At 48.7% G+C, this 24,959-nt stretch overlaps 1 protein-coding gene across 1 annotated transcript; it reads left to right on the top strand.

The window, feature by feature from the left end:
- Positions 1-5,701: 5,701 nt before the first annotated feature.
- On the top strand, positions 5,702-7,240 carry Gpr25 (G protein-coupled receptor 25). Its single transcript, XM_020172581.2, has one exon. The coding sequence runs from the start codon at positions 5,702-5,704 to the stop codon at positions 6,785-6,787; it is 1,086 nt and encodes a 361-aa protein (XP_020028170.1). The 3' UTR covers positions 6,788-7,240.
- The last annotated feature ends 17,719 nt before the right edge of the window (positions 7,241-24,959 follow it).

Raw genomic sequence — 24,959 nt, 5'->3', positions numbered from 1 at the left:
AATCTTTTTCAGTGCTTAAGACCCCTGAAGATCTTCATTCTATGTTTCAGGCCTATCTACAACCATCTTCAGCACAGCTGACCTTGACAGAAGGCAGGATGTCACAATCTGCCTTGTATCAAGGTCATTAGTATCCATCTTCAATAATGTGTAAGCATTCTTCATGTCTGTTACATTCCCTGATACAGTCCTAACAAAATCAGTCCACCTTGGAGATGACTTTAAGGATTATTTCACTGGTTTGTGGCAGGATTGCAGCACTGGTGAGGCAAATACACCGCCCCCCCCACCACCACCACCAGCAATGAGAGAACTCGACAGCAGGTAGCTAGAACTTTCTGTGAAATCACTGGAAAGTGATGGCAAGTTATGTTTCAGAAGCTTCTGTGGGCAGAATAGTTGCTACAAAGAAAAAATGCTACTTCCTTTCAGAAAAAAAAAAAAAAAACAGGGCCATTTTTGTATTGAGGGACTTCCCTATTGCTTGTCTTTTTGTTTCAGGTGGGTGTGTTGCCTTTGAAAGAACCCTTCAGCTGCAATGGAAGATAGGAATCTTACATTCCTTGAAAGCTGCACTTCTCCCCAGCCCTCCAGCCTGTCCCTGACCTTCCTCCCCATTTCCTCCAAGGGTCATGGATGATGTCTGGGGTAGATCTGACCCTGGGACAATTAGACAGCTGCAGGCCACAAGGCTTTCACATTGAGTCATTCCCCACCCCACCCCCAGTGGTGAGGGTTGGAGCCTACCCAGGGCTCGGTCTAACTCAGATGGCATCTTTCCCAGCCACCCCACATTTAGTACCCGAAAGTTTCTAAAACAATCAAGATACTTGGCAGGGCCTCTGGTACCTGGGTGGGGCCCCTAGCCTGGTGTGGGCCAGCATCCCTTTGGCGGTGAGGCATCAGGGCAGGGCCGAAGCTGCCACCACCTTCTGTCCCCTCTACCCCCTCTTACCACACACTCCACCCAAGGTCTCAGATGGAATTCACCATGGCGACACTGGGCACCCTGAACTGTGCCACCACAGTTGCCCAGATGGGGCGCCTATTTTTGTAGATCTCCAATGCAACCTAACAACCACCCACTTTGAAAGGAAGGTCCTGCGTGAAGGAGAAGCAGCCAGCCAGCCAGAAGGGAGTGTGTCTACATGATGCCACCGCCCAGGAATGGAGCGCTCAGACCAGCACGGGAGGGGCTTCCACTGAGGCTCTCATTAGATCCCCACACCACCATTATCTAATAGCAATTATTTCCTTTTTAAGACATAGAAATTGGGGTCCATGATCAAACAGCAATCGAAAGATAAAGCTGATAACTTAAGTCAGAATCTCACCACTAACAATCTGATCTGTTTGTTCACTGAACAGAAACAGATGCAATGATATGTAAGAAATGTATGTATAAATTTGACATCACAACACAAAGCAGAGGTTTGTAACAGCAGTAGTGTGTTTGAACTTGGGGCTTTGCGTAAAAGATGTATTTTGTTGGGTTTTTTTCTTTTAAAAGATGTAATTTAATAAATTATGTTAGGAAAGCTGATTAGCAATCTGAAAAAACAGTTCGACACTGGTGGATTTAAAAAGACTAAAGAAAATTATTTTTTAAAATACAAGTGAATGTTCTCACATCATCAAAGAGAAAGTAACATTCTAAACTCAAATTGCTAACAGCGACAAATTTTGTAAAGCTAAAAACTTTGGGGAAACGTGAATGAATAAGCGTGATGACAATTCATTCTAAATAGTCCGCACAAGTTAACGGGAAATATGGAAGGTCATTATATGTACGTTTCTGAAGGACAGGATTTGACAGTTCACCTCATGTGAGGAAGATTTTTCCATATTATTTTTAATCAAGTAAATGCAAAAGGAAGAACCGTTTCGCCTCATTACTACCTAGAAAAATGGAAAAAAACACAGATTGCTGATGAACACAAACAAGACTGTGAACCTAACACCCTCATACAATGCTGCTGCCATTCTAGGTTGCTAATCACTGTAATTTGTCCCAAGCAACAAAAATTTTCATGGCCTCTGGCCTACACAAGGGCATGTATAATATGAAAGAGTATGTAAGAAGAAAAGTATTTATTAAAAATTACTATAACAGCAAAAAATACATACATGAAGAATAACATGAAATGTGAAAAAAATTTTCAAGGATAATGGGATTACAAGTATATTTTTTTAAACAAACGAAGTTTTTTACTTTTGAAAACATCCTTAACTGGGTGAAAGAAATTCACCTGGGGTTGAGGCAACAGGTCTGGGGTGACTTTTACATTCTGTAATGTGATTATACGGCCTTTATAATGAAAAAGGCAAATGTGGTTTTCAAAAAATCTCCCCAAAGATTATTTGTATAGAAAAAAAATTATTATTTGGGGGGGAAAATTGTAACACCTTAAATATATCCTGTAAGGGGCAGAAATAAACCTACTCCTGAGGTGATCACCCCCAGATACATGAAATCCCAAGGGCAGGGCAAGCCTGACTCACATAACAGTCAGACAGACCCTGGGTTCCAGCAGAGGGCAGACAGGAGGCCATGAGGAGACTGTGGGGCTGGGATCAGAGAAGGCTCCGGAGGTCAGACAGTGGCCAGCTTAGCTGGTAAAGATGAATGTTCAAGCAGACTTGTTTACAGTCCTGTGGGGGGCTCCCCTTGAAGGGCAGAAGAGAGAGTAGTGGTGAGTTGGCCTTGATCACCAAAACCAGGCTGGGCACTCCAGGCGGCCAGGCCCAGGGCAGCGTCTCTGGCTCCAGCCTTCGCAGCTTTCTCCCCTCCAGACAAGTGAGACCCACTGTGCCCGGCCCCAGCAGACACAAACCGTCTGTCTGGCACAGACTTCCCTTGGGTATTGAGACCACAGCTCAGAAGCAAGAATCTGTGTTTTTAAAATAAACAACCTACTTCTACTTCCCCTCCCCCCCCTCACCGCTATGACCACCCACCCCATTCTTTTCACCTGATGGTTTCTTTGCTGCTTATCTGGAGCATTCAGGATCACTCATGCTCTCTGAGCCCGAGGGGAAGTGATGTCCGGGGGTAGGCACTGGAGCTGACCCTGACTGGCCAGCCTCCGTCCTGCTGGCCTTTAGGGGAAGGAGGCTACAGCCTGCAAGGCCACCCACGATGTGGACACCATGCACCATCAATCATGTGATCAGACATTAGAAAAACTGCTGAGAACTCCAACACTCCTCAGGTGTCCATCCTGGGGACGGGGATGGGGATGGGGATGGGGATGGCCGCCTGTCTTGCCTGCTTTCCCCAGCATGTAATTGATTTGGGAGACAAATTCTTGACAGGAACGGCCCAGACATACGCATACCTGACTGTCCACAACCCATACCCATTTTCCAGCTCCCTGGGGATCTCCATACCAAGGCAGCAATTCGTCCATTTTCTCAGAACGATCCTGGCTAATTATGATAGTATCTCTTTGACGCCCTAAAGCATCCTGTTATGGATCATAAATTATTTCATCATCCTACCTCAAAGAGCATCAAGCTGATTACATATTCATGTCCTCCTCTGTTCCTGACTTCAAGGTCACAGTACTCACACAGTTTAGTCCCTAAGCAGAGAAACCCCTATCTTCAGCTCCTCTCTGCTGACATCTGTGATGTTACAATTTTACTTAAAGCCAGGTTCAGTAGCACACACCTGTAAACCCAGCACTCAGGAGGCTGAGGCAGGAAAATCATGACTTTGAGGCCAGCTTGGACTATACAGTGAGTTTAAGGCCAGGTTGGGATGGATATACAGTGAGACCCTATCTCAAAACAAAACAAAATTACCACTTGAATAAATCCTCTCCTTTCTTTCCCACTATCAATAATCTTATTTCAGAAACAAACAATTAGAACAGTCTCCTATGGGGTCTCCCTATCTTGAGCCTCCCCCCTCTCCAATCCACTGGGATTTCCAAACATAGGCTGATGTCTGGTGTCTTCACCACCCCACCACGCCACTGCACACTACCTACAGAATGAAATCCAAACCGGTCATGATCTGGTCCAACCACCTTGCCTGTTTCAGTCCTTCCACCCTCCTCCTCCTCTAAGCTAAGCTCACGTTCCTCCCTGTCTCAGCATCCTTGCTCCTTTTACTCCCTCCTAGTCCCACCTGTCCTCTCTATTCTGCCACCATTTTTGACTTTTGGGGAGAGGTTTTTTTTTTTTTTTTTTTTTGTCTTTTCTTTTTTTGGTGCTGGGATCGAACCCAGGGCCTCACGCATGCTAGGCAAGCACTGTACCACCGAGCTACATCCCAGCCCCATTTTTGACTTTTGGCTCTGCCCTAGCACTGACCCAGTGTCACCCCCTGGGCAGCCTTTTCTGGTGCACTCCTCCCATGAGAAGTAAGCTCTAAGTGCACTGTGTTTTCAACATGCATGACTGTTTGGCTGCAGGCATGATAGCCACTGCACATGCTCAGTGTGGCGCTCTCCTGCCTCGGCCATGGACCTGGAAGGTCATCTCTTGCAACGCCTCCAACAGTGCCAGCTACAAGGAGGTCGCCATTCATAAAATTGACAATACACATCCAATTTTCAACACATTCACCCAACACACCAGTTGCTCAGTCCTGGTGACAGCTGGAGTGACTGTGGGAGGATGCATCACTGTCACATTAGCTCCAACACAGCATGGGGGGGCAATTCCCTAAGAGGAATTCAAGTGTAACGGGAGTGCAGCTCTCCTGGAAGAGAAGGAAGACGCTGTCCCTCCCCCCTCCTCCAGCCCCACCGCCCCATTCAAGGTCAGACTTAAGGAACACTGGTCTCCATGACTTGGTTCATGAAGGCTCTCGCCCCGCTCTAAGCTCCTGACTCTCATTTAGGACAAGTTTGCTGCTTCATTAGATGTCATCTTGTGTGATCCATGTTCCACGTTCTGGGTAGGTTTGCAAGATGGGCACAACAGGGAAAAGCAAGATTTGAATCCCAGGCTCTTGTCCCTTTCAGCAGGATAATCCCACTACACCCCTTGCTCTCTGGCTTAAAACCCTCTCACAGGGCTCCATGAGGACCAGATTTGGACAGAAAAGCCACGTAGGAGTAAGACATTTAGCCCTCGGTCTCAGGAGGCCAAAAGTGGGTGAAGAGCTCTGGGGGCCAAAATCCGATCAGAAGGCAGACCCCCAGGGCTGGCTCCCCACCCCTCCTGACCCCGGAGGGCTCCAGAAAGCAGAGCTCCTCTTTCTTGAAGAACAGGTGAATGGAGGGAGGTTGAGGCACAGAGCCCTCCCTCCTCCCCAAACGGCTTCATCCCAGGTTCTGTCCCCTTGCCTCTAAGAAAAAAACAGCAAGGTGGAAACTGAGAACAGACTGGGGATCCCAGGCACCACCATATCTTGCGTGCGACCTGACATCAGAGCCTCCCCCAACCCCAACCCGATAATATAACAGATCAGTAAAAGGAGGCGACAGGCCAGGCTCGCCCTGGAGGCAGAGCGCTCTGAAGACTTTTCCTCGAGGGCCCAGTTGTGAAATCCCCTGTGTCCCTCCCTTAGGACCATTCTCACCCCCCCGAGCCTGCCCCTCCCGCCCGCCCTTCCTGCCCACCCCTTGCCCTGGGCGGGTGGCGGTGGCAGGAAGGGAGGTGGCTGGGCACTTGCGTGAGCAGCAAGCCCCCTCCCTGCTCAGAGCCGCTCCGCCTGCAGCGTCCGCACAGGCCTGGTGGCCGGGCCATGACCCCCAGCGAGCCCTGCAGCCCCAGCCCGGGGCCGATGTGGTGGGACTACTCGGGCTCGGGCGCCCTGGAGGAGCTGGAGCCGTGCCCATCGTGGGAGCTGCCCTATGGCTACGCCTACATCCCCGCGCTCTACCTGGTGGCCTTCGCCGTGGGCCTGCTGGGCAACGGCTTCGTGCTGTGGCTGCTGCGCCGGCGGCGCGGGCCGCGGCGGCTGGTGGATACGTTCGTGCTGCACCTGGCGGCCGCGGACCTGGGCTTCGTGCTCACGCTGCCGCTGTGGGCCGCGGCGGCGGCGCGCGGGGGTCGCTGGCCCTTCGGCGAGGCCCTGTGCAAGCTGAGCAGCTTCGCGCTGGCGGGCACGCGCTGCGCAGGCGCACTGCTGCTGGCCGGCATGAGCGTGGACCGCTACCTGGCCGTGGTGAAGCTGCTCGAGGCGCGGCCGCTGCGCACCCCGCGCTGCGTGCTGGCCGCGTGCTGCGGCGTCTGGGCCGTGGCGCTGCTGGCCGGCCTGCCCTCCCTGCTCTACCGGCGGCTGCAGCCCGGGCCCGGGGGCGCGGGCAGCCAGTGCGGGGAGGAGCCGTCGGACGCCTTCCAGGGCCTCAGCCTGCTGCTGCTGCTGCTCACCTTCGTGCTACCGCTGCTCGTCACCGTCTTCTGCTACTGGCGCATCTCGCGCCGCCTGCGCAGGCCGCCGCACGTGGGCCGCGCGCGGAGGAACACGCTGCGCATCATCTTCGCCGTGGAGGGCAGCTTCGTGGGCTCCTGGCTGCCCTTCAGCGTCCTGCGGGCCGTCTTCCACCTGGCGCGGCTCCGGGCGCTGCCGCTGGCCTGCCCTCTGCTGCTGGCGCTGCGCTGGGGTCTCACCATCGCCACCTGTCTGGCTTTCGTCAACAGCTGTGCCAACCCGGTCATCTACCTCCTGCTGGACCGCTCGTTCCGCGCGCAGGCCCGGCACGGGGTCTGCCGGCGCGCGCGTCGCCAGGTGCGCAGGATCAGCTCGGCCTCGTCGCTCTCCAGGGACGACAGCTCAGTGTTCTGGGGCCGGACCAAGACGGCGAGCACTACCTCGGCCTCCTGGTAGCCTCCCCAGGGCGACGGAGGTGGGCAGCAGTGGGATAGAGGTCACAGGGAGGGGGATTGTGCCCCTCCCCCATGTGCCTGTGCCCCTAGGGTCTCCTCCAGCAGCCTTCATTCTGTAACCTCCAGAGCCCTTCGAGCTCCCAACCCGGCTGCTAAGACTGTTATCTTAGCCTGTGTGCACCTGAGTTGATTTTTCTCTAGTTCATTCGAGAAAGATCTTGGCAGGCTGCTGGTGGCTCGCGTCTGTAATCCCAGCTGCTGTGGTGGCAGAGATCGGGAGGATCGCCGTTGAAGGCCAGCCCCAGCAAAAACCAAGACCCTATCTCAAAAAATACCCAACACAAAAAAAGGGCTGGTCAAGAGGTTCAAGCAGTAGAGCACCTGCCTAGCCAATGTGAGACCCTGAATTCAACCCCCATACTGCCAAAACCAAAAGAAAAAGAAAAAGATCCTATGAGGTTCTTTTTCACCAACCAGAATACCCAGCCCAGACTCCCAAAGGCCACACTCTTGACTCTGTCTATGTTTTCTCTGGTCTCCTTCAAAGCCTCTGGCCTCTTAAGAAATTCCTTCTCTAAATCAGACCTTGCAGCCCTCTCACTCTCCAGAAAATTCTGTAGAACATGAGAACCAGCAGCTCTTGTGTACTGGGTTCTAGCACCAGAAAATTCTGTAGAACATGAGAACCAGCAGCTCTTGTGTACTGGGTTCTAGCACCAACCAGAATACCCAGCCCAGACTCCCAAAGGCCACACTCTTGACTCTGTCTATGTTTTCTCTGGTCTCCTTCAAAGCCTCTGGCCTCTTAAGAAATTCCTTCTCTAAATCAGACCTTGCAGCCCTCTCACTCTCCAGAAAATTCTGTAGAACATGAGAACCAGCAGCTCTTGTGTACTGGGTCATCTTTGCAGCGTTGTTGGCTGGATGGTTAGTCACCAGCAAGTCAAAGCTTACCAAGGACATGGAAACTAGCCCTGGTGTGAGTCACCCAATTTGCTCCTTCTGACAGGTCCCCAGAAGTGGTGCCTGCCTTGGTTTTGTATCTGGTAACCCTCTCCCCTCTGTGGCAGAGCTGCAGGACTCACCCTGGTAGTTGTTCTGGCCTTTCCTCTGGATCCAGGAATCCAAAATCTCCCAGCAGGTGTTCAGATTCCCCATCATTCAGCCAGGGACCCCAGATTCTCTTGTGAGCTCACCTTTTTCAATAAACATTTTCGCTAGCCCTGGCTTGACAACTGTGTCATTACTTGAGTAGTGAGAGTGAAATGAGTGTCAGGAGGCGGTTGGCACCCTCAGCCAGACAAAACTCAACTTGGTAGTGGAGGCAGACTTCAGGATGATGGGGGTTTGTGTGATGTGGGGACTGTGACAGCCAGCTGCATTTGAGTGGGCACCATAATTCCTCAGAAGGGCAGGAAATTGCTTATTCTTACTCTTTTTAAGGGTATTTCACACTTTGAATGTCATAGAATGAGACTAAAACAAAAAAGGTGCATGTCACCCTGCCAGGTGTCACTTCAATGAGGAGATGTATCATTTTGATTTTCAAATGTGCATTGGAACTTTTCCTACCATTTGAGAGAACGAGTGTTTGGGATTAGCTATTTCAGATTCTGATTTATCCTTTGAGGTTTCTCGAAGGCTTGGAAATTCTCTGCTTGTACTTTTGATTTGAGAAGATTTGGCCTACGGAGATTTCAGTCAGTGCAGGAAGGAACGCAGTGTTTCTACTGTTCTTCAGAAGGAGGGCCTAGCCAGATCCCGGTAAGGCCATTCTAGAAGCTCGGGCTCCAGGGAAGTATCCACACATATCAGTGCTTTGATGCTAGGTTGGTCTGAATCCTGGCTTGCTTTCTCAGGCTGTTTAACCCCACCACACACACACACACACACACACACACACACACACACACACACAACTTACACACACACACACACACACACACACACACACACACACACACACACACACACCTTACACCACCGCCTTCTCTCCAGCATTTGGGGCCGTTGAGTTGGAGCAGATTGACCATCACAGTCCACCTTGACCCTGCCTGTCAAAAAGTGAAGCTATGCACTCTCCTCCCACACACCCTGCAAGCGGCAAGCCTTGCAGCCTGTGGGTCACCTGGGCCAGCAGGATGTATTTCAGACACTTTTGTATGTGAGAGCTCAGTTACATCACGGCCCTTCCTATCCTCACCATGTGCTCCCTAAGGTAGGAGCTGCTCTGTTTGCTATGGCTGAGGCCCTGGAGCCTTCAGGATAGGAAGGTTGGCCCTCATCCCGGCATGCCTGGCAAGATCCGGGTTTCCAGAGCAGGTGCGTTTCTTGGCTATTGGGACCACCACCACCACCACCACCATCACCACCACCAAGTTCTCCTGCTTTCCTAATTGAGCTCCCTGAAGACAGATAGGCTTCTCCAGGCCTGGAGGCTTTCCCTCTCCTTTCCTGCAGGAGGTACTGAAGCTCAGCTTTTCTTTCCCTTTGAGCAGAGTACTGAACTGGTCTCCCATGTGTTGTCCCTTGGAAATGCCTTCCCATATTCAGGCCAGCGAGGAAGATGGGGCACAGATGTAGGAGCCGGCTAAGTCAGCACTCCCTTGGATGTTCCTGGGGCGGGAGGGGGGCAGGGGGGGATGGTAACAGGCTGTAGGTTCCTTAAAAAGCAATTGTCCATCTATATCGAGAGCTTTAACAATGTCCATATCTGTCCCTCCAAGATGTCTGTACCTTTGACCCTCAGTCACTCTTCTAGTGCAGTAACACTAGATAATAAAATTTCGATGCACTGAGTTAGAGAAGTTTTTAAAGACTTAAATCTGGAAGGAAACAATCTAAATGTCCAAGAATAGGGTTATGCCTTCATGAGTATGCCTATTATGCAAATTTGAAAACGTCACTTGATACTTGATGTTGAAAAAAGGTAAAATTGCAGAAGTTAAATGCACTCTCACACTTCAAGCCTGGAAGTTTTGTTTAAGGAAACCATTACATGTCTCCTAGTCCTTTTGATAAAAGCTACATTTTGCTCTTTTCTTTTTCATCTCCCAATTTTTTTCTTTTTTTTTTTTTTTTGGCAGCACTAGCACTGGGGTTTGAACTCAGGGCCTCACGATGGCTAAGCAGGTACTCTTACCACTTGATCCACTCCACCAGCCCTTTTTTTGTGATGGATTTTTTTGAGATAGCATCTTGAGAACTGTTTGCCCAGGCTGGCTTCAAACCATGATCCTCCTTATCTCTGCCTCCTGAGTAGCTAGGATTACAGGCGTGAGCCACCAGTGCCCGGCTCATCTTCCGAGTTTTAAACATTATAGGTGTGACTCTTTTCTCTCCGTACTCACTAATAGAACATCACATATTTCTTTGTTTATTGTTTGTCTCTCCTGCCCCCCCCCAAATCAGAATATAAGCTCCATGATTGCAGGGAGTTTTGTCATTTGATTCTATGCTTTGTCCCCAGTGCCTGGAGCAGGGACCGTCAGGACTCTGTCTTCATGTGAATAACGTGGTATCGTGTGAAGAGTAAAAGGAAGGATGATATATTTTATGTATGATACAATAGCTGCATCTTATTAACAGGCACAAGAGAAAGACTAGAAGTGTGAACAACGGTCACATTAGAGCAAGAGGATTATGGAGCCTTTTCCTCCTCCATTTTTTATTTTCAAATTTTTCTATAAGCATTTCTTTTTTTCCTTTTTTTTCTTTTTTGGGGTACCTGGGTTTGAACACGGGGCTTTGCACTTGCTAAGCAGGCACTTTCCAGTTGAGTCACACATCCAGTTATGAGCACTTTTTTCTTTTCTTTTTTTTTGTGGGAATTGGGTTTGAACTCAGGGCCTACACCTTGAGCCACTCCACCAGCCCTTTTTGGTGATGGGATTTTTCAAGATACGGTCTCTTGAACAATTTGCCCTGACTGGCTCCAAACTGAGATCCTCCTGATCTCTGCCTCCTGAGTAGCTAGGATTACAGGCGTGAGCCACCAGTGTCCAGCAGTTTTAAGCATTTTTAAGGGCAGTTAACAAATAGCAAAGTTGCCAACACACAAATCTAAGATCACACCTGGGTCCTGGCTCCCACTGCCACAACCAGCTGCCTGTCCCCAGGCACGTCACTCACGCTCCTGAGTCTTCTAGTGTCTTCCTCTAAAGATGGAGCTGATAATATCTGCAGAGGCTGCCTCACAGATCAGAGGAAATCGTGGTCTTAAAAGTACTTTGTAAGCGTGGTGTTGTACACCAACCCACCACAGAGCCACCTTCAGACTAGTGTTCCAGGCCTGCTCCCCATCTCCTCACCTCAGCGAGAAGGCAGGGCGGCCCTGGGGTTTTGAAAGGTCAGCATCTGGCAAAGCCTGGCCCGTGGGTCCTGTGTGGTTCCGATTTGCTTCTTGTGACTAATTCTGAACTTTCTCCTCACCTCCCTCGACCCCGTGAGTCTGTTCTCAGGGCACAGGATGGGAACCAGGCCCGACTGATGAGTGATCTGGGGAGTTCAGAAGGCTGGCAGACCAGGGGCACCCGGCACTTGCTGATGTGTGATATGACTCAGCCTCTCTCTCCCCACTCTGGGGGCAGAATGAGGACCCTGGACACTTGTGAGGACATCTCACTTCTTAGAGCTTCTCAGATCTAAGGCCCTGTTCTTCCTTGGCTGAGTGGCCTGCAGGAAGCTACTTATACTCCCCCAGCCCCTCCAGCCTCAGTCAAATGGGCAAATGAAGAGAAGCCCAGGAAACACCATAACTAAGAGGGAAGGAGGAAGCAAAGATAGGAAATCACTCCTCCCCTCTGTTATCTTCAGAATCAAAAAGCACTTACCGAGTCTGTAAATAGCCTGAGATTTGTTTTTATATATGTCATGAATCTTTAGAGCTACGCACTCACTTTGTCCCTTCTAAGAATGAGGACACTGAGGATCAGAGATGGAAAGTCACCTGCTTCCGGTACTAATAACAAACACCTCTATCTGTGCAGCCCATGGCGGACTTTTAAAACGCACGTGGTAAAACAAGCCAGGCACACCTTCCTGGGAGCCCCACGCCGGATCCTAGGAAGAGGAAGTCACGCAGGTGGTTAGGCTTACCTGAATTCTTTCTTTTCTAACAAAATATAAAGCCTATTGCCCAAGATTTCCTCAGGTCTCCACTTCTGAAATTGTTTTTACCACAAAAACGGAAAATACAATATCAAGAGTGAAATAACTCGAGATTCTCCACTGCCTTGGAATAATTTTCATTTTTTATGCATCTTCTTTCTCTGTCGAGTTCACATGATGCAGTGCAGCTATGCTGGGTTCTGCCTTTTTAGTTTGGAGAACATTGGAGACACTTTTCTATGCCTCAATAAAGAGTTCAGAGTAGTTACTCTGGAGGTAGAGACAGAAGGATCACGAGTCCAAGGCCAACCCAGGCAAAGTTAGTGAGACCCTATCTCAAAAAACAAAATAAAAAACCCAAAAGGACTGGGGCATGACTCAAATGGAAGAGTGCTTGCCTAGCATGCATGAGGCCCTGGGTTCAATCCCCAGTGCCACACAAATCAAAATTGTCATTTTTGAAGCCTTCACTCAGTAGATAGGACACAGGGAAACTAATAACCATTCTCCTGTTATTAGATATTTAAGTCGCTCAGGAGGTTTTGCTGTTATAAATATGCCAGAGTGAATAACTATCTGATTCAGACAGTTTTGACTCTGTTTCAAGCTGAATAAAAACCCTGTTGTGGCCCCCCACCCTCCTTCAGGCTCTTCTGTGTAATTCCATCACCCCCTGAAAAAATTAAAACCTCTTCAGCACTTGCCTTGGCCTTGTGAAAATTCATTGAAAAGCACTTTGAAAAGTAGCATAGCACACCAATGAAAGTAAGTGCTTGTTAAGAGTCCTCCAGAGGAGTTAAGTGCATAGGCTCTAGGGTCACTACCTGGGTTCAGGTTCCCACTGTACTTCTCACTGTCTCAGTGACTTTGGGTAGTCACCTCTTCCACTTCAGAAACCTCATCTGTAAAATGGAACTAAAACTTCTAACTCATAGAGTATGTGAGAGAGTTGCTATATGAAGTGTTTAGAATTATCTCACACATATTATCAGGAGTAAAACAAACAATAAAAATACTTTCTGAATGAAATTGAATTTGACCATGGTTTTGAATTTCTCTTCTAGGATTGGTGGAGTAGCTCAAGTGATAGAGCACCTGCCCAGCAAGTGTGAGACCCTGAGTTCAAATCCCAGTACCACCAAAATAAAATAAAATAAAAAGTTTGAATTTCTCTTCTCATTCATTCATTCAACAAATTTTATTTGCATTACTATGTCTCATGGCCTTCCAGTATGTTAGGCCATGGGGAAAATAGACTCCCAATTCTATAAAAATGACAATTGATAGATAATTTGAGTCTCCATACGTCACAAAAAAGATGGAAAACGTGTGCTTATTATATAAAAGAGAGAAATAAAAGCCATGTGGACCTTAGTTTGGGGTTAGATGTTCTTTTTCTCTTTCCATGTCTTATTCTTGAACTCAAACATTGTGTAAGGGACTCTGTGAGGTGAATCAGTCACTTCATGTGTAACTGATTTCCAGAGAATCAGTTGGTCCGTGTGTCCCAGAGGGGAAGACTTTGGGTAGACCAAGGACACTGACTCTCTAGGCTGGGAATTTCCTGTCAGAGCCCAGAGTGAGCCCTGAGATCAGGAAACCGAGCACCTTCCCCACAGTGACCCTTCTGCAGAGGTGCTGTGTCCAGTGCTGGACCGTCTGTCTGCTGCCCACAAGGTCCCAGGCACTGGGTAAAGGGTGGATGAAGAGACCTCTCTGATCCCATCAGCTCATAGAGTCCAAAATCCCATGATAGCAGACCAGCCTATTCTCCACAGACTTATCTAGCATATTGTTTTTCTTTAAAAAAATTATAAAATGTACCCATGGAAAGGCTGCACACAGCCATCAATTTAACATTAAACAATCCTCCACCCCTTGCCAAAAGAGAGAATTCACCCACTACTGTGCAGAAGATCATCAACAGGAGGCCAAGGAGAGAACTCACATCACTTATGCAAATAAAATATGTTCATCAGTGTGCTTAATAAATACCTTCAGTTAGGACCCCGTGTCGTGTGGTCCTGCACCAAGAGAGCTTTGCACACACATCCTTCAAGACACTCTGTCTGAGGGAAAGAACTGAGCAAGTCTACCAAGGGCTCCCTACATGCTGGACTAAAAGGGAAACCATTCTAAAATATAGTAAAACAATAGGGATGTCTTGATGGGGTTTTCTCATATCATGGGCTGAATTTGGAAGATAGATTAAGACAGGTATAGTGGTGTATGCCTCTAATCCCAGAATTAGGGAAGCTGAGGTAGGAGGATTGGGACCCTGCCTCAAAAAGAAAACAAAACAAGATAGATCAATAAGAAGGTGATTGATAATGTCATATGAAGTTTATTGCTTATTAACACTACAATTATTCCAGTAGAAATAGAAAAATCACCTTTTGCAATCTCTAAAAACAATAACTGAGGCAGGCAACAATCGTCGGTGACTGCAAATACCACTGGTCCAGGCTCATGGGGAGCTGGGCGAGATGCCACATGTCACCCCAGAATATTTCCTGGTGCTGAGAGGGGAAATGCAAGCTGATGCTGGAACCGTCAAGCTGTGGCCACCTCAACCAGCTGCTCAACTTAATAACACTATTCAGGACAGCCAGACGTTACCTGCTTCCAGCAGAGGAGCGGGATGGTGCTCAAGGTATTCTTGCCCAAAACAACGACCCTGAATATATACGAGCCTTTGGTGGTGACTTCCAGGTGACAGGAAATACCCAGGCTTGTAGCAAGTTAAATGACAACACAGGGACGAAAGCAGATAAGATACCGAATGAAGGACATCTCATGGGAGAACAGACCTAATTTCAAGTCACAGACATGGTTACAAAATGTGCAGGAGACCCTGCTCAAGATTAAAAGAGCCAGCCGGGCACCTGGTGGCTCACACCTGCAATCCTATCTACTCAGGAGGCAGAGATCAGGAAGATTGCAATTCGAAGCCAGCCCAGGCAAATAGTTTGCAAGACTCTATCTCAAAAAAAAAACCCTTCCCCCAAATAGAAAGGCTGGTGGAGTGGAGCTAGACTTAGGCCCTAAGTTCAAACCTCAATACCACTAAAAAACCCCCAAAATTAAAAGAGCCAAATGCCATGTGTACACCTTACTTGGGTCTTGGATCTATATATAAAGAAGACAACGTTAAAAGACAGTATGGGGACACTTAGGAACTTGATATTAAGAAGTTATTATGGGGGACTGGAGTCATGGCTCAAGTGGTAGAGCACCTGCTTTGCAAGCACGAAGTCCTGAGTTCAAACCCCAGTGCCACCAAAATAAAAAAAATGTTATTGTGGAGGTGGGGGTGGGTGTGGGGCTCAAGTGGTAGAGCATCTGTCTAGCAAGTGCAAGGAGCTGAGTTCAAACTCAATATCACCAAAAAAAGTTATTTTGATAATAACAATCACATGATCTCCTAAGAAAAATGTCCACTTATTTTCTGAGATACATTTAGAAGTGATATGCACTGTGCCTGGGATTTGTTTAAGGTATTTCACCAATGGCAAACATAAACAAGGACATATAGGGACAAGTTAGTGATTACTAAGTGTGGGTGACGAGTAAAGGGGAGTGCCTTCCACAGGCAGAGCTCTCCCACTGAGCTCCACCACCATCCTCCAGTAGAACACTTCCAGGAATGCATTTATAAACAAACAAGTGCAAGTGTCCTGACCTCAGTGAGCCAATCACAGAGAAGTGGGGACAGGCCTGGGCTGGGGTCAGAGCTCTGAGGGAAAGGGAGGAGGTCACACATGGCCAGGTTAGGGGCCGTTTCCATTGAAGTAGACAGCTGTCTGACCTCGATTAAACCCACCTCCCCTCAAAACACACTCTTTCTTATCATGCTGAGTATCTCCAAGAGAAGCTGAAGGTGTAAGGTACTAATTTGTTTCTGGTTAACCCAGCATGGCCAAGGCCCAGGCCAATACGGTAGAAGTTTGGCCTTTGAAGCTTCTAGTCCTTGAACCACAGGAAGTAGAACTTGGTCACTGGTAAGCAGGTTTGGATCATCAAAGAGGTTAAGTCAGAAATCTTATTATTGTTTACCTAGGGGTTAGATGTGAGGAAGAAGAAAAACCTTATTTTTTTTAAGCCTAAAAATATAAGAAAACATTTTTTAAAAAATCTAGCCAGGGGCTGACAGAGTGGCTCAAGTGGTAGAGTGCCTGCCTAGCAAGAGTGAGGCCCTGAGTTCAACCCCCAGTACTGCCAAAAAAAAAAAAGAAAGAAAGAAAAGAAAAATCTAGCCAGGAACAGTGGCTCACACCTGTAATCCCAGCTTCTTGGGAGGTGGCAATCCGGGGGGACCTTGGTCCCAGGCCAGACTGGGTAAATAGTTAGCATGACAGAATGTCAACAAAGAAGCAGGGCGTGAGAGAGCACATGAGTAGTCCCAGCTACACGGGAAGCAGAGGTAGGAGGATCACTGTCTAAGGCCGGGCACTGGCAAACATTTGAGAGCCTATCTGAAATATAACTACAAGGAAAAAACAGGTTGAGGGCATGGTTCGAGTGGTACAGTACCTGCCTAGCAAGCAGAAGACCCTGAGTTCAAACACTTGTACCACCAAAAAAACCCCAAATCACTACAATTTGGTTTTTTTTAATTTTTATTTTATTCATTTGTGCATACATTGTTTGGGTCATTTCTCCCCCTTCCCCCCAAACCCCCTCCCTCACCGCCCCCACTCCCCCCCTTATCCCTCGCTACCCGGCAGAAACTATTTTGCCCTTATCTCTAATTTTGTTGAAGAGAGAGTATGAGCCATAATAGGAAGGAACAAGGGTTTTTGCTGGTTGAGATAAGGATAGCTATACAGGGAGTTGACTCACATTGATTTCCTGTGCATGTGTGTGTTACCTTCTAGGTTAAATCTTTTTGATCTAACCTTTTCTCTAGTTCCTGATCCCCTTCTCCTATTGGCCTCAGTTGCTTTTAAGGTATCTGCTTTAGTTTCTCTGCGTTAAGGGCAACAAATGCTAGCTAATTTTTTGGTGTCTTACCTATCCTCACCCCTCCCTTGTGTGCTCTCACTTTTATCATGTGCTCAAAGTCCAATTCCTTTGTTGCAAATCACTACAATTTGTTGAGTGAGCATGACACTTTGTGTGAACCACACTCCTGCCCTGCTTTGCCTTTTATCTGCATGATTTCATCATCCTCACCACAGCCAGAGGAAGAGGGGGTTCTCAGAGCCCCATTTTACAGATGAAGAAACCAAGCTCTCTGACTCCATATTCCTTTTGGTTTTGCAGGGCTGGGGATCCAACCTCGGGCCTTATGCATGTTCGGTAAGTGCTCTGCCACGGAGCTAAACTCCCAGCCCCCAAACGAATATTTTTAATGTCTCTCCTAAATCATGTGCTGAGCTACTTAACATCATAATGTGCAGTGATTGAAAGCCTCAGTGGGGTCAGGTGCTATCTTCCAGGGACCTTAGCCTCAGGCCTTTGAAAAGTGCAATTGTTATAAATGATATTTTAAAAATTATAGAAAGATACTGATAAGACTGAGCTCCCACACTGGGCCCAACAGATCAACCCAAAATGGAGTCACTCATACTAAAGTTCAAAGCCACCAAACCAAAAACTCAGTTGTTCATCTGCTCTGAAAAATCAAGAGATAGAGACAAGAGCCACACCCCCAAATAGGCCAGTTTAGTTGGCTTGATAAGGAAGTCCTGTAAACTCTAAGAGAAGTAAGCAAAGTGGCCTGGCGTTAACTACTTGCTTTCTGTCTCCTTTCTGTCCTCTTCAGCACTTTTCTGCTGTGCTATCCCTGTCCTCTGCTCAGCTCCTGGGGAGGGCATTTTCTATTGTGTAGAGGAGATTCTGCCCTGCTCATGAGTCACAAATAAGAGTGAGCTAGATCATTTAAATTTGTCATGTTTTGTCTTCTGGAAGTAACCCAATAAACAACCCAGCCCTCAGTGGGAGCCAGTGGCCTCTCTGCATCTGTTGCAAGTCTTGTCTTCAGCCTGTAGCCCTGATGTGGCACAAGCTCCAGGATCTGTCCCAGAGACCAGGGAATTCTCAGGGAGGAAAGGGCAGGGCCAGACTGGCCATCTACTGTGTGCCACCTGACTTCAAGCAGGTGTGGACTTGAAGGAGGATGCTGGTGGAGGGCTTGGAGCAGAGTATGCCCCAGAGCCTGGAAGTCTGTCTGGATGCAGCCCCAGGACAATGTCTGCCTCCCCACTCCTGTATTTAGCTTTATCTTTGTACTGGTATTGTTTTTCACTCAATTCACTTTCTGTCCATAAAGTTCCAAATTCTCTTTGGGTGTCCAGAAACAAAAGAGAGGATGCTGAGAGCCCAGTAGAGCTTGCTGGGCAGGTGTCCCAGAGGGGATGGAAGGTAGGCAGGTGGCTTGGGTTGAGAGGAGTCAGCTTTTGCCCTCTCAAGATGAGGAGTCTGAGTCTTCACCAGCAAGGACACAAGAAGCAGGAAGGGTCCCAGGCTGCATTAAGAGCCTCTAGAGCACTTCCTTCTCCCCCACCATCCCCAAGGTTATCCTCCAGGGCACACAGAAGACCACTGATCCAGACCAAAGGGCAGACCACTGGTGATTGTCACCCCCTGGTGGTACCCAGGGGAGAACAAGCTGCAACTGGAGTTTGTATAGGTAGGGCCAGTGACCTATCTGGACACCCGCTTGAGGTCCCTGATGTTCTAGAACAGCCTAGGTAGCCAGGATAGAGGGGCTAGAGAGAAAGAAAGAGAGAAGGTGAAGGAAAAATGAAAAAAAAAGGATGGGGAAATGTGAGGAGTGGATCTCTTAACCTTTTGGACAAGACCTAGAAACATCTAGAAAGCAGCCCAAAACTGCTGACCAGAGGGTGCTGGTGTGTCCCGGGGGAGACCTCCTTTCCCACCTCATGGAACTCAGGGACTGGCCTGAGCTTGCCCTCCAGGACTCAGCGTCCTGGGCCACAGTCTGGGAGCTCTCTTCCCTTGTAGCAACTGAGCAAGGCCACCTCGCTTGGCCTCCTAAAGTCATTTGTCTGTGTTTTGTGGAGCTACTCACTGGCCTGCAGCCCAGCCTGCACCTCCGAGAGGGTTCTGATCCAGATGCAGAAGCCGCAGGGCAGTGCCCCTCCTGCACCTGCCCGGCTGAGAGCTGCAGGATGCGGTCAGGAGAGGAAGCAGGGCCTTGGCCCAGTCATTCTGGGGTTTTCAGAGAGTTCTAACCAGGGAATCCACAGGGCACTGTCTGGGTTGCATGGCCTCTCTCCGCCCATCTCCCCATCAGTCCCTGGAGCCAGGGAGTGAGAAAGGACAGGGGTAGGCATGCGCCCTTGCCAGGCCTGAGGACAGGGAGGGACAGCAGGCCCAGGAGAGCTTCTGCAGGGCAGGGCAGGGCAGGGTAGGGCAGGGCAGGGCAGGGCAGGGCAGGGCAGGCAGAGGTCTGGTAAATTCCTCCACCTTGTGCATCGGAAACCCATTCAGGCGCAAACAGAAGCTGCCCAGCTGCCTTGCAGCTTGCAGAGGCTCAACTGTGAGATCCCACTCTGCCCCTTGTTTCCTGATGCCAGGAGCTCAAACTTTTCCCACTACTCCTCCCCTTCCTGGGAACCCCAGTTGATAGGGGATGGCCCTTGTCCCCTTCAGCCAAAGGAGAGAAAGCTGATGGGACTTAGCAGTACTCCCAAATGGCACCTCCTGCCCCGTCTTCTCCAGGCTGAACCAGTCCCTTCACAGTGAGGGCTTTGGTTTCTGCTTCCAAGATACCTACTTCTCCAGCCAGCTTCTTTCTGTGTCCGGTTCCCAGCGCTCTACTGCTGGATGGAGCAGCACCCCAAACTCCAAGCCTAAAGGTTGTCAAAAACACATTTTATTGACTCTTTGGAGTTCTTAGTAAAATAATCAAACATGTCCAAATTAGATTTTACCTAAAAATTTAGATTTCCAGCTTTTGTTTTTAAAATGGAAGCATCTTTCTTGTAACTGACCCCTTAAGACAGAGCCTGCATTTTCTAATCTACCGTATTCCCCATCATGCCGTTTTCTACTCACTTTCCCCCATCACACACTCACTCACACCCACCCACACCCACACTCACATCCACACCCCCCCAAGCTCAGGTATGAATTGCAGAGCTGCAAACAAAGTCGGATGATATTCAAATACCAGAGTTCTTAAAACCTTACCTACTTCATTCCTTAGCCTGATAGGGTCCTTTGGTATTTGAAGCTTTTCAACCACAAGAATAGAATCAGAAAGACCTGTCTTCAAATCCCACATCAGTTACTGACTAGTTGTGTGGCTTTAACCCAGTTATTCAGCACCACTGGGCCTCAATTTCCTTATTTGTAAATGATGATATTAGTGCTACAAATGTCAACCTACAAACTCAGGTTTGTCTTAGATCCACCCCCCTCCCCCCGCCGCTTTTTTTTCTGTACAGGGAGGCCTTTTTTTGTGACAGGATTTTTTGAGATAGGGTTTCGCAAACTATTTAATCTTAGTCCATTTTGACTTTTGCAACAGAAATACCCAAGACTGAGTAATTTATAAAGAGCAGAGACTTATTTCTTACAGCCTTGGAGCATGGCAGAGAACATTTCATGGTGAGGCAGAGCAAGCCAGCTAGCCAGGGCCCCTCTTCCTCTTCTTATAAAGCCACTAATGCCATCGTGGGGGCTCCACCCTCATGATTTCATCTAATCCCAATGCCCTGCCAATGACCCCACCTCTAGTGGCCATCAACATATGGATTGGGGGATTAAGTTTCTAATACATGAACTTTTGGGGGAACATATTCATACTATAACACAAACTGGGCCCCAACCTGCTGGGATGTCAAAACATTCCAGTTTCTTATGCAGAATCCTGAAGGCTGCCAGCACTGGTGGTTCACGCCTGTAATGCTAGCTACTCAGGAGGCAGAGATCAGGAGGATTATGGAGACAGCAGGGCAAATTGTTTGGGAAGCCCTATCTCGAAAATATCCAAAACAAAAAAATGGCTGATGGAGTGGCTCAAGTGGTAGCATGACTGCTTAAAAAGCAGTGAGTCCCTGAGTTCAAACCCCAATATTGCAAAAAAAAAAAAAAAAGAATCCTGAAGGCTTAGGGGATCCAGGAAGTAGGATGGGGAGCTGACAGCTTAGTTGCTGTAGCCTGCAGGGGTCTTTTACAGACTGTGGAGTTGGGCGTGGAGGGCAATGGAGGGTGGTGTTACTGCTTCCTAGAAATGTCAGAACCCGTTGGGGCAGGAGATCTGGAGCCCAAAGTTCCAATTCCCATTCCTGCTGAGTCCTGTCATCTCCCAGGGGAACTGTCATGACATGGTGCTCAGGGCACACACCATTTTCTTTCCCATTTCCAGCCTATCCCACCTCTTCCCCAGCTCTCAGACACACATCCCTGCCTCTGTCCATCAGCAACCCAGCATTGTCTCAGTAACCTTCAGGAAGATTCTGTCTCCCATCAAGAGAAAAGGTAGAGGTGAGTGGAGAGGAGGAATAGGAAACAGGTCAGGATTCCAAAAACCTTCCCTATCCCATAAATAGTAATAATACGTCCTTTCAAAGGCACTTTACCCTGTGTCCACTCCTGCCTTAGATGTTCCCAGAATGCCGTTCCTGTGTTCTTTTCTCATTTTATACATGCTTCTATTAATAGCAAACGGTGTTTCCAGAAGGTCTTGGTTCTTGTGCTCTGGCATGGAATAATCCAAGCAGAACACATGGGTGGAAATGGGGTTTATTAAATATTAGGGAAAGGGAAATACAAGGGCAGTATGGTAGGGTGCAGGTGGAGTCTGCTGGCAGAGACAGTGTGCTTTTCTTCTCCAGGTGCTTTTAAAACTTACACTAACCAATGGGAAAGGCAGACTCACAAGATTCCCATCCAATAATCAGTGAGTTGGGAGGGGCATGGGTGGTTCCCATGTGAGTGGTCTGGGCTGTACCTAAGCAAGCTACATATGAGTCCCAAATTTTCCCTACTTTTAGCCTGTCTCATTCTCATGCAATCTTACCCAGCCCCAGAAATGCATCTCTGTAAAGGCTTCCCATGGCAGAAAGCAGGGAGAGGGGAGAGAGATAATGAGTGATAATAGAGACAGTGAGTGCTACAGTGAAACAAAGAAAAACCAGATTTGGGGAATGTCTTCTCGGGTAAGAGAAGGGTCACCTCACCTCAGAGGTTAAAGTGGCCAATGAAATAGCATGTGACCATGTATGGGACAAGCTGTACCCCTCCATTTCTGTAACCTGCTCTAGACGGTATATAAGAAAGGCCTCCTTTGTTCTCAGGACTCAGCCTTTGCATGCAAATCTGCAGAGTCGCTGCTGGCCTGCTTAATAAACTTGCTTCTTGAAAGCTTTGCTGTCCCATCTTTCTGTCTGAGCCATCCTGCAACATTCTTGGGGCTCATAGCCAGGATTTGGAGGGTGGTATTTTCACCTACTTGTCGCTGGTTCAGCATCCCTGGCCCTCCAGGAGAGCGGCCACTGCCAGCCACCACTGGACATGTTGATCCAAAGGGAAGGAGCCTCTCTCCTGGCAAACTAGGGAGGCGAGTTCTGGTTGCACAAAGAAACCTGGAAAAGATCAGGAACCAATTTGGGAGCCCTCCTGATGATTGGTAAGAACCTGATTTCCACTTCAGAAGACAGAAGGGGAGTCTGATCAACTCCCAAATATACTCAAGTGACCACCTTTTTGACGTGAAACCGTGTCTGTGAGGTTCAGGGAGCAGAGTGGAAGTACTGTGCTGTGTGAGAGTGTGTGAAAGTGCGAGCCTGAGACACAGCCCAGCTGCAAAGCAAGTGCAGAGTCCCAATCCGAAGGTCTGTGGCTAACTCATGGTCTGGGGTGAGCCCTAACAGAGCCTCTGGTCCAGGGTTTATATGAACTTACTACAGCTAAGAGATGCCTAAATCCCCTCAAGGAGAGTGGCCAGAGACAGACAAAGCGAGTGGTATTATGTGTTTTCCACTGTGTGTTCCACTTTGTTCCCCTCACCTCCTCCCCACAGCACTCATCCCTTCCGTTTCTGTTTCTGTCTTGACGTATGGTAATGGGAGGAATGGGAAGAGGTCAGAGTAAGAGCATCCCCCTCGAGTGCATGCTTAAGGAGCTCAAGAGGGGATTTAGTGGAGATTACAGAGTCAAGTTGACTCCTGGCAAGCTTAGGACTTCTGTGAAATAAACTGGTCTGCTTTTGGTGTAGGATAGCCTTGAAGGGGTTACTAGATAAGGTCATAGTCAACAGAGTTTTTGAAGTGGTTGTAGGGGATCCTGGACATCCAGATCAATTTCCTTGTATTGATTGCTGACAGGCTGCAGTCCTCAGTTGGCCCACGTGGCTAAAGCTCCACCTTAGGAAGCATGTAGGGTCATGGTAGCCAGGGTGGCCAGAGCTTCCAAGTGCAGGGAAAAATGTAAAAAGCCAGAAAAACTCCCAGAGGAGACCCTGCCCCCTCCATGTGCCACTGTACCCACCTTTGCCACTGCCATCTGCCCTTCACCTCCACCCTCAGAGGGGAAGCAGCATCTGATCAGGAAGCCCCAGCAGCAAATATTCCTTCAAGGACAGACCCAGGAGTCCTTGAGACTGTAACAACTCCACCTTTCTCATGCCTACTCCAAGCCCACCAGTCCTCACTCTGCAGCTCCCTGCAAGAGTGGCCCCTAGGCTCAACCAGGAGCAGTTGAACAGTCCCACTATGGGCCTAGCCTCTCCCCCAGGACCCACCACCCAGCAGATGCTACTGAGAGAGGTTCAGGACCTAATATATCATGACAAGCACAATCAGATACAAGGAGGAAGGCGGACATTTGTCTACCAGCCCTTTATCACCACAGACTTCCTAAATTGGAAGCACCATATCCCCTCCTTTGCAGAAAAGCCTCAGGCTCTGATTGATCCAATGCAGCCCACCATCCAAGCTCATAAGCCCACCTGGCCAACAGCTTCTTCTGACTCTATTTAATATTGAGGAGTGACACCATACGTATAACCTTGGTGGCTTTAAAGTGGCAGGAAGATCATGCCCCTATGGACACTTTAAATGTCCAAGCCAATGCCCAGGGCCAGTTCCCTGAGGAGGACTCCCACTGGGACCCTAATGATGACCAACCAAGATTACCAGGAGCTTGAACATTGTCAGGAGGCATTATTAAGGGATATAAAGGAAGGGGGGTGAAGGCCATGAGCCTGACTAAGACAACAGACACCCTCCAAGGGCCAGATGAGCGCCCCAGCCAGTTTTTGAAGGGCTATGTGAGGGCTTCCACTTGTACACCTCTTCCAACACCCACAGAGGATGATTAATGCAGCTTTGTCAGCCAGGCCCAGGGGGACATAAAGTGAAAACTGCAAAAACTTGAGGGTTTGCTGGTATGAATGCCAGACAGCTTCTAGAGGTGGCCACAAAAGTCTTTGTCAATCAAGATCAGGAGGCCAAACGAGAGGCTGATAGAAAGATGAAAAGGAAGGTGGACTTCCTTGCTGTGGATTTATCCAAACAGTCAGGTGGGCCCCAGCATGCAGGCCGTGGCAGAGGAAGATGCAATCCCTGTGGACGGCAGTCAGTGCCCCTGGAACAGCCTCACCCTAGAGAGGAACTAAGGCAGGACCAGTGTGCTTACTGCCATCAAGAAGGACACGGGAAAAATGAATGTTCCCAATGGCCCAGGGACCCTCAGAAGGCCCCCCAGACCAGAGGTAGAGGCCAAGTTATTGAAGGAAAGTATCAGCCTGCTCAGGGGAGAAGCAGCTCCTGGGAGGAAGAATTCATTGGACTGGCCACTTTTGAGGATTATGAGGAGGACTAGGATGGACTGGGCTCCATTCTACTGGGCTGTCATGAGCATATGGTCCGTATGAAAATAGGGGACCATACCATTGACCTAATGGTGGACACTGGTGTGACCCATTTGTTTGTAACCCAACCCACAGGCCCTCTCTCACAGACACATGCAACCATTGTCAGGGCCACAGGAGATCAGACTCGCCACCCCTTCCTTGTATCTAGAAAATGCAATCTTGGAAAACATGAAGAAAGGCATGAGTTCCTTTACCATCCTGATTGCCCTGTGGC

This window comes from Castor canadensis, chromosome 11 (assembly GCF_047511655.1).
Source record: "Castor canadensis chromosome 11, mCasCan1.hap1v2, whole genome shotgun sequence".
Lineage (NCBI taxonomy): Eukaryota > Metazoa > Chordata > Mammalia > Rodentia > Castoridae > Castor > Castor canadensis.
Note: the sequence above shows the minus strand (reverse complement) of the source record. Positions and strands in the feature narration are given on the sequence as shown.